General features: G+C 40.3%; 1 protein-coding gene across 2 annotated transcripts; it reads left to right on the top strand.

Annotated features, from left to right (window-relative positions):
• Positions 1–6,218, top strand: rnf41 (ring finger protein 41). 2 transcript variants are annotated; one of them, XM_034696176.1, is made up of 7 exons: positions 1–141; positions 875–979; positions 1,887–1,999; positions 2,094–2,365; positions 3,554–3,689; positions 4,439–4,542; positions 4,654–6,218. In XM_034696176.1, exons 3-7 carry the CDS (start codon positions 1,910–1,912, stop codon positions 5,006–5,008), a joined length of 957 nt encoding a protein of 318 aa, XP_034552067.1. In that variant the 5' UTR covers positions 1–141; positions 875–979; positions 1,887–1,909; the 3' UTR covers positions 5,009–6,218. The 2 variants fall into 2 exon arrangements, with proteins under 2 accessions (XP_034552067.1, XP_034552066.1); XM_034696175.1 differs by having other exon boundaries at positions 1,884–1,999.
• The last annotated feature ends 3,747 nt before the right edge of the window (positions 6,219–9,965 follow it).

The following is a 9,965-nucleotide window of genomic DNA, read 5'->3' as shown; positions in this document are numbered from 1 at the left end:
TGACGTCAACAACGACCGGCGTATCGACGTCACAGAGGTGTAGGATGTAGCGCCAGACGTGGCTAGCCAGCTAGTGTGTACAGTAGGACGTCCGAAAATACATTTACATCGACATCGGAATCAGCTTTTCTACATGTTCCAGTGAGTATATCAGTCATTTATACATTTCTCTTTCACCGTGGCTGCTTGTGAAGAATAATTTGAGGGTTAATTCCACCCGGACTGAGGTCTGTCTGGTTAGCTCGAGTGCTACATCCACAGGAAGCCAACGCTCCTGTGGACGCTAGCATGGCTGGTCAGTTAGCATCCGTAATCCACGTTTAATTCATGGCGTGCAGACTGTACTGACGTCCGAACTCAAGCCTCTGGTTCTTTACTGAAGATGAAACCAGTTAGACATCAGAAGGTGTTCAGTGTAGTGTAGTTAATGCAGTCGAGTCACATCCTACACACAGCTAACGTTAGCAGGAGAGGTTAGCTTGTGTGCAGGGCGACGGGAGGAAAAGTCTGCAGCAGTTAAATCACCCTACACCGGTGAATGCTGATTTTACCAAAACTAGGTCAGATCTGAGTCAGATGGCACAACAGGATGCTTCCCTCAGATGTTAAGGCTCGGCTGCTGCAATTTCATGTGTGGAGGATAATGTTAGACGACCACATTACATTAGGGATTAAGGCTTTTTGGCTCTCTCTGGATGTCTATAAATATGCTAAAATGTCATGTGACATTGTGCATTTACAGCTTTTGATTGATTTTAAGCATGTAGAGCTGAAGGATCTTCACCAGGATGCATTATTCCACTTGTTTGAGTCTGTAGAGTTATTTCTGTGATATGAATATTCTCATGTGTTTCTCCTTTTTCTCTTTTTTTAGGGAGTCTTTGAGTGTCTCTGGGCAGACTGATCATTTCTGCCTGATGTGACGCATCAGCTTTACATCAAGATCTAATGGAAGTATTGAAGGCCTTTCGTGAGTGAGGTAGGCTCATTTTATGTGAGTGAATAACTGACTATCAACGGCCTTATCTTAAAGCTGCTGTTGGATGTCACAGAGTAAACATCTGTTCGGAGAGGGACTACGAATGTCAACACTATCCCTCTCAACCAGATTCCCTCTTCGCCCCCCAACCAAGCGCCAACCTCCAGTCTAAAAATATGAGTCCAATGCGGAAGTGCTAAAAACTGCAGTTCATCAAGGGTACGCTTGAGGCTGGCTCCGGAAGTACCGGAAACCACATACACACCAATTCAAAAAAGACGATCTTTACAGCAGAAATAAACATGTTTACAGCCTGGTACAAAAGACGAGTGTAGTCTGGATAGCTCATTTCGAAGATATTGAGATTGCGAGTCTTCCAATGAGAGGCACAGCTGACTTGATTGCCAGGCGGGAACACTGTAGCTGTTGGCTAGGAGGCTCAAAGCCCGCCTCCTTACTTTACAATTGCTTAAAAGCAGCAATATGGCTCCCACTGACGATTGGCCTCAAAACAGCGCTTCAAAAACAGATGGGTGACGTCACGGATACTACGTCCATTATTTATACAGTCTATGGTGCAGTCATGATAGTGCCGGACTCATAACCAATCAGAGGAGGTAGTAGGGGTCACCCCTTAGCCAATCAGGACAGAGGCTTAAAGATTAGCTATGATTGGTCCGTCATAACGAGAACAAGGGGAATAATTACATGGCTTGATACAAAGGCACTGGAAAATGCAGAGATAGTCTCAAATTACTCCACTTACCGATGAGTACCGATGGGCATTATGACCTTTTCTCCAAACCCAGCAGAAAAAAGTAAAGTTTTTTTACACCATTCCTTCCAACAGCAGCTTTAATGCCGTCAGGTTGTCTGTGAACCTAATCTGTATGTTGTCCCTCAGGAGGCTGTGGTTCCTAGTAATGTACCATGGGGTACGACATTACGAGGTTCCAAGGGGAGGTGGATGAAGACCTGCTGTGCCCTATATGCAGTGGAGTTCTTGAAGAACCAGTGCAGGCAAGCCCTCCTTTTTAAGATTACGCATGTTTCATTGCATCATCCTTTCCTCAAATGTGTATTTTAAGCTTCTGCGTTCTCGTTTGTATTTCAGGCTCCACACTGTGAGCATGCCTTCTGCAACGCCTGTATAACACAGTGGTTCGCACAGCAGCAGATATGTCCTGTTGACCGCACGGTTGTGACGCTAGCTCACCTCCGACCTGTGCCCCGCATCATGCGCAACATGCTGTCCAAACTGCAGATCAACTGTGACAATGCGGGTTTCGGCTGCACAGCAACACTGCGGCTTGACCAGCTTCAGTCACACCTGAAGGACTGTGAGCACAACCCTAAGAGGCCCGTCAACTGTGAGGAGGGGTGTGGGTGAGTGGTTTTTCATTTGATCTTCACTGCATGTATATAACTGATGGATGCATTGCTTATAAAAGTCTTTTCAACATTTAGAACCAGAAAATAAGACCTTACTCACTCTTACAGGTGGAGCTTGTCACAACACAACAGCTACTCTACCAAAACAAATATTTAAAGACGCTGTCAAATATTTGTTCTTAGGTAGAGCGTCATATGAATAACAAAAATATGACATTTCTGTTGTTTGGTGTGACATTTCTTCATCTCCTCTATCCCTCTTTCCAACTCAGTCTCAGCAGATGTCTATCTAACATGATTCTGGTCCTGCTGGAGGTTTCTGCCTGTTAAAGGAAGTTTCTCCTTGCCGCTGTAACTTGCTAAATGCTGCAAAGTGCTCTGCTCGTGGTGATTTAAGATGCGATCAGACTGAGTCCTGCCTTTAAGATGGGACTGGATCTTATCCTGTCTAGATGTTGGGTTTTTATTAATGATATATCATGGAGTACGGTCTAGACCTGCTCTGTTTGTAAGGTTGCTTCAGATCACATTTGTTGTAATTTGGTGCTATATGAATAGATTGATTATTGAATCCAATTCCAATATCCATTTTTATCTATAAAGATTTTGTTAGAAAAATTACCAACCTACCTAACTGAACTTCTTCATTACCCAGACTCGCACCTCAAACCAGCTACTTTTGCATGTTCCCTGAGTTCGGTCAGAACTGGGAAAAACTGCTTTTTGTTTCTCTGCTCCTGACTCCTGGAACAAGTTGCAGCAGCTTCTTGAATAAGATGCACTTTTACCTTTTGGACAATTTAGAATCTTTATTTTTAACCCTTCAACCCCGCTCTGCAACTGTTTTAGCTAGGCTTACCTGTGTATATTATTGTATCATTTTAACCACTGGCCCTTCCTATTTTAGTGCTTTTATAGACAATCCCCTACACCTCCTTTTATTTGTACTATTTTATTTGATCTTGTAATTGTTTTTATATCCAAATCAAAAAAGTATCCTATTTGATGACTTTTGATACTCTTGATGCATTGTTGTTTGTTTGTTGTTTGTTTTTTAAATGTCACTGTAAATGACTCGATATCATTGTAAATGAGGGTTGCCCCTGAATGATCTCTTGAGTATAAATAAAGGTTGATGATGATTGATTATGGAAATATAAATCTCCTTTTTCTGTCTTGCAGGCTTGAGATGCCCAAAGATGAGCTACCCAACCATAACTGCATCAAACACTTGCGGAGTGTCGTCCAGCTGCAGCAGACAAAGATCTCAGAGCTGGAGAAAACTGTGGCTGAACATAAACACCAATTAGGGGAACAAGTAAGAACATCTGTCTGCTCATTGATGTGCTAGCCACAGAGCACTTTGAGAGCCTAGTTTGAACAGCGTTATCTACAAATGTATGTAGTGAAGGTTTAGAAATAGCCCAGGGCACAGGTCTAAGTGCTTAAAAATGCTCAAAGCGTTGGTGTGGGATCATAATAATGTATTTGTAGAATGGTTACTCGACCAAACCCTTTAAATGTTTGTGTGTGATATTACTTTGTGGTCACAGATGTAATTGATGTATGACTCTGTAGATGTTCTGTTTGAGTTACAAAGTATAATGTGGAGAGCTGGATATAATACAACTATTGTAGTGAGACCAGTGAGTCATACCATGAAATGTTGAATGGAAATCTTCCATTTTTTTAATTGAATGCATTACTTTATGTATTTGTCAGTGACATTACATTCCAGAGAGATAATTTAAGAGGCTTTTTATGATCCTGTTACATAAAGTAAGAGAATAAGACAATTTATACAATATCACTTAACCCTGAAAAGCATAGCTATTAAAATCTATCTTCTTAATGGCTTCATTGGAATCTGAAAAAGCAGAGAGGATTAAGGATCAATGTTTGTCCAAAAAAAAGTCAGTAAAAGTGAGTTGCGAGCGGCAGAGTACTGCTGATTCATCAAGCCACAGCAGCAGCCAACAGACTGCAAGTTTTCAAGCTGAAAAATTATGAGCAGTTTTAGGAGATTGTATAAAATTAGACATTAAAGATGATGCTATTGATTTCCAGAAACGGGACATTCAGCTGCTAAAAGCCTACATGAGAGCCATCCGCAGTGCGAACCCAAACCTTCAAAACCTGGAGGAGAGCATCGAGTACAATGAGATCTTAGAGTGAGTGAAACTTTTATCTCTCCTCTCGCTTGGTTTTCTATTATTAACCATGTCATGCTGCTGCAGCTCTGTCCTTAATTCTCTTTTGATTTCACTTCCAATTATCCTCAGGTGGGTGAACTCCATGCAGCCTGCTAGAGTCACGCGCTGGGGCGGTATGATCTCCACGCCCGATGCTGTGCTCCAAGCAGTAATCAAACGCTCCCTGATCGACAGCGGCTGCCCGCTGTCCATTGTGAACGACCTGATCGAGAACGCCCACGAGCGGAACTGGCCGCAGGGATTGGCCACGCTCGAGACGCGGCAGATGAACAGGCGCTACTATGAGAACTACGTTGCTAAGCGTATTCCTGGCAAGCAGGCGGTGGTGGTGATGGCCTGTGAGAATCAGCATATGGGGGAGGATATGATCCTGGAGCCCGGCCTGGTCATGATCTTTGCTCACGGAGTGGAGGAGATCTTATAACTGCTGTAACGGCGAGCAGTGCTGAACCAGAGACAAGTGGGGGAGGGTTTGTTTGGGGGGTTTGCTGTGATGAGTAGGTTTGTGCTCATTGGAGGGAAACCTTCTGGATAAATTGGCTTATTAAAAACAAAATGTTATGAGAGGCTAACTCCTAAGCTTGATACCTATGCCTTAAAGTAAGGACAATTATATTATGAACCTGTTAAGTAGAATCTTAATCTGACTGATCTGAGAGAAAAGGTGAGATGTGATGTTTACAAGGTTTATATTTGGTGCATTATATGATCTGATTGTTCTGCTCCGTGTCCTAATGTAGTATTGAGCTTGAGCCCCAGTTTAATGTCCTCAGTTGTATAAATGCCTGTAAATACAAATACTATATTGAATTATAAATGTCAGTCTCTTTCTCCTCTCAGTGTAATTAGATTGTGATTTTTTCGTTTCAATCAGTTCTGTTTCATCAGCTTGTGTCACCGTCTGCAGGGGACGGCGACACGGGAGATTTTTGTGTGCTTGCTTTAGTATTTAGTTTCCTGTGAATATTTCACACGACATCGTGCTTTCAGTTTAGATTGTCTAAACCTTCTGTGCCATTCGTTTTATTTATTGTGTTGCCTTTTTACATAAACATGCTTGAAGATGTAACCGTTTGATGTATGGAAATCTGCCTTTTCGGTGAATTTGAAGTTCATTGCAGGAAGAAAATTGATTTTGTGTTTGTTGCCTCAGTTGTATATATAAAAGTCTGTACGTTGAATCCAGCTGAAGTGTTAAATTTGAAGTTTAACATTTGGGATTTAACTGTAAAGGCGTTTTTATTTGTCGAATCGTATTGGTTCACTAAATATCAAAGTGATCATTTTGTCTGTTTCGGATAGAAACGTAGACATTGATATTCTCTTCACATTTAGAAAGCATCTATTCACTGACATATCACTACAAAACCATAGCTTGGAGATTGTAAAAATATTTGTAAAGTCACTAATGGCTTATGAGAGGTATAATGTTTCACCATACCATCACCATACTTATTGCTGTATTAAGATAAACAAGACTGCGGAAGTCCAGTATAAAAGCCTACACAAGTGCAGTAAACAGACAAGTTTTGGATTCGTGCCCTTTGTTTTCCCTTGTTACTGTTTTTATTTGTTTTGTGTCTGTTATGTACTGTGTTGTACAGACAAGAAAGTAATAAATATGTTAAACTAAATCTAGAAAAGAATGTACTTCCTCATTGGGATTATGTTGTTTGTACCCTAATTAGGAGAAAAAATGCAGTTCCTTATTCAACCACCATATGTCATCAGAGATCCACAGGGAGCTCTGTTTGTGAAAGGCACGCCAGCTGAGTACATTATGTAAAAATGTCCGGGGAGAGAGTATGATTGCTACTCTAAAGAAATTCAGATAGATGTGGAGATGAAATGAAGTTGAGCAATACAAAGAAAAGAAAGAGGAAAGTTTAACCACAAAATCAGAGGGAGGAAGGTCTAACTGCTCGGTCCTGACTCACTCTCCTTTTCTCTGTCTAACCCAGACACCCACATGCTTTCCGTGTCTGTTATCCTCCCTAGCCAGCCCTGTCCTCATTGTGAAGCCTAATCCCTCACCATTGTGGTCACTGGAATGTGAAATCATGTGCTTTACCAAATACTGAGGCTCTATAATTGACTACACATAATTACGTGACGTGGTTGTTTGTTGAGAAGTCAGACAGCAGTCCCCACACTTAAAAATATGATACGTACCTGTATGTCCCTCAGGGTAAGCTTTATAAAGATGTTGTGCTTAAATGACCTTTAAACAGTACTAATATTAGAGGCCTGTTTGCAGCGCTGAAGTTGGCATGATGGATTAGTAAAAGGGGCAGTACCCTGTTGTATAAAAGCCCCAGAACAGGGTGTGTGTGTCTCGGACAAAGATGACTGTGGATGAAACAAAGAAATATCATGTGGTTTGATCATAAATGCTTTTATATCATTGAAATAAAATGAAAGTGGAAATAATTTATAATATATTTGTTAGGGGGGCTGGATAGTCTGATTACTATCCTGTATTTCAGGAGAAAAAACTAGCTGTAGTAATAGTTAGCCATAGCTAAAAAAAAACAATGAAATAAATATAGTGAGTTATGAGTTGCATAGTTGAATGAATTGACAATAATCTAAAAATGTAAGTACCTCAGATTTGTTCCTCAGATGATTTTAGCTGTAGCTGTACTTTAACATTCCTTTTCTTACCAATATGTGTTGACATCAGTAAAAATAAATGTTTTTGATTGGTTCAGAAGACAGTTCCCATTAACCTCTCAATCATACTTAACACTAATGAGAAAACTGAGGGGGAGCCATGGCATTGATTTTTGTCTTGAGTAATCAAGCTGATACAGAAGTGCTAAAAACGGCAGTTCCTTGAGTGTCCACTTGAGGCTGGGTCTAAAAGCACCGGAGGCCACATTCACACCCCTTTAAAAAAAGCTCTCCTTTACTCCAAAAATAAACATGTTAACAGCTTGGTTCAAAAAACAATTTTGCTCTTAGTGTCTCATTTCTTTATCACACACACTGTATTTTTTGTTATTTTTGAATAGCTCATTAGTTTTGAAGATGTTAAGGTCATGAGTTTTGCATATGGAGGGGCACAGCTGACTTGGCTGAGGCAGATACACTGTAACTATTAGACAAGGCAAGGCAAGTTTATTTATAAAGCACCATTCATACAAGAACAATTCAAAGTGCTTTACAGAGTTAAAAACAGTAACAATCAACAAAAACACACTGCAAACTCTTCAAACATTACAGTTTTATATGCGGCCACTTATGTTTCATCTACTCTCTCTCTCTCTATGTACTAATGTAACTTAACGTACGTAGTAAATCGTTTTGGTTCTTATTATTTATTTAAATTAGGAGGGATTATTATGAATAATCAGCCCCAATTCACTGCTCTGAAGTCCATAACTTGCAGAGTCTTACACAGAATCACAACTGATCTTGTCTTAACCGAAATGAAACCTTAGTAAGAAGGCTAACCCCATCACGTTGCCTTTGTTAGGTTGAACCCCCAGTTAGGTTGAGTCACATTTCTAATATGGCGACCACCTTTGACAGGCCTCAAAGCTCAGCATTAGAAACCAACATCACCGAGACAACGTCCATGTTTTGGACTGAACGTGACGGTTGTCTCAAGGTGAAATGTTGCCAAACATTTCCCTTTTCTGAGTGTTACTGAGTGGACAACTAGTTTTAGAGAAAGAAACTGAAACACTGTAGCTCTGCCTCAAAGGTGCACAGAATTTGAGAACAGAAAATGAAGACAATTAAAGCTGCTGTTGGTAGTCATGATATAAACATCAGTTCTGAGCATAGACTGTAAAAAATATGGACGTAGTATCCGTGACGTCACCCATCTGTTCCTGAGAGCTGTTTTGAAGCAAATCGACGGCAGCAGCCATATTGGTAATGCGGAACTCAACTAGGCAGAGTGTGACGTAGTGTGAGTCTCTTAGCCAATGGCTGTGTGTTCCCGACCGGGATTCACGTCAGTCATGTCCTTATTTGGGCAAAACTCATAATATTAATATCTTCTTAACCGTCACGTTAGAAAAAAAATCACCCCCCGTACAGTGTATGCCATTAGAGAGATTAGCGTTGTAGGGCCAAGCCGTTTTTTGAACCAGGCTGTAAACATGTTTATTAATGCTGCAAAGATCGTCTTTTTCCCATTCATATCTATGTGGTTTCCGGTGTTTCTGCAGCCAGCCTCAAGCGGATTTTCGATGTATTGCAGTTTATATCACTTCCGCATTGGCTTCATCGTTTGAGACCGGAGTTTGCCGCTTGGTTCTGAGAGATATTTTGAATGTCAACACTACGCTTCCCCTCTCTGCTGTTATAACCCCGCCCACAAAAGATCGTTGTGCGCGTTCTATTAGGAAGTAGTGGCTTCCCAGCTAATCAGGGCGACGTAGTGGGGCCGCCACTCAACTAATCAGGACGGACGATTGGAGATTAGCTATGATTGGTCCGTGATAACGGGAACGAGGGGAATAATAACAGTGATTTTTACATAGGCATTGGAAAACAGAGATTTCGCAATAGTCTCAAATTACTTCACTTACCGATGAGTACTGATAGATATTATGACCTTTTTTCCAAACCTAGCAGAAAAAAAGGAACGTTTTTGACACCATTCCCTCCAACAACAGCAGCTTTAAGCTCCCCCATGAAGTTGGTTTGCTAAAATTCAGGTTCAAAGTTAGCATTATTTTATGAGCTCTGAAGAAGCCAGCAGCTACTTCAGAGCAGCTGTGGACAAAGCAGCACCTGCTGTCTCTTTGTTTATTTTGTCCTGTACATGTGTAAATAGTGTTGGTGTGTTCTGACAACAAAATAACATCCTGCTGTCTGTCACCAGTGTGATGCAGCACTCATTGTGACACTTTGTAAATGTAAATAACTAGGCTATCTCAGTGGTGTTAATCACTCTATTTGACACCTAGCCCCAGCAGCATTTACACACATTAAAAATAACTATACAGGGTTTGAGTTTAGAGATATCTGGGGGACATTTTTTAATTTAATAAAAAATGTTGACATTGAAGCAGTGCTGGAAATGTGAGGCAATGATGCGAATGACACATTCTATATTTATATATTTATGATGTGAGGAATTTGTTTTGCTACATTTTAGTTTTTTATGTATCATTATTATATTATTATTATTATTATAAATTTTTTTAAATGTTATTTTATTTATATTATTTATTGTAGGGTTTTGTCTAGAATTTTCTGAAAATGTACTCTGACAATCTAAGCGTTACTCTCATTTGTTTTTAAATTAATTTTTACGCTTTCTGTATGTGTTTCAGGTTTGTAATATTCTTCAAATATATATTTTTTGGGGGGGTTATGTGTTTTCTGTATGTTTTGATACATTCTGTGAAGACCATAGACTG

This window comes from Notolabrus celidotus, chromosome 11 (genome assembly GCF_009762535.1).
Source record: "Notolabrus celidotus isolate fNotCel1 chromosome 11, fNotCel1.pri, whole genome shotgun sequence".
NCBI classification, from domain to species: Eukaryota; Metazoa; Chordata; class Actinopteri; order Labriformes; family Labridae; genus Notolabrus; species Notolabrus celidotus.
This window is presented reverse-complemented; position numbering and strand designations above follow the sequence as displayed.

Coding starts and splice junctions, on each gene's coding strand:
- rnf41 (XM_034696176.1), top strand. CDS start 1,910: ATGGGGTACGACATTACGAGGTTCCAAGGGGAGGTGGATGAAGACCTG. Junction 2,000..2,093: donor TTCTTGAAGAACCAGTGCAG/GCAAGCCCTCCT, acceptor TTTGTATTTCAG/GCTCCACACTGTGAGCATGC. Junction 2,366..3,553: donor AACTGTGAGGAGGGGTGTGG/GTGAGTGGTTTT, acceptor TCTGTCTTGCAG/GCTTGAGATGCCCAAAGATG.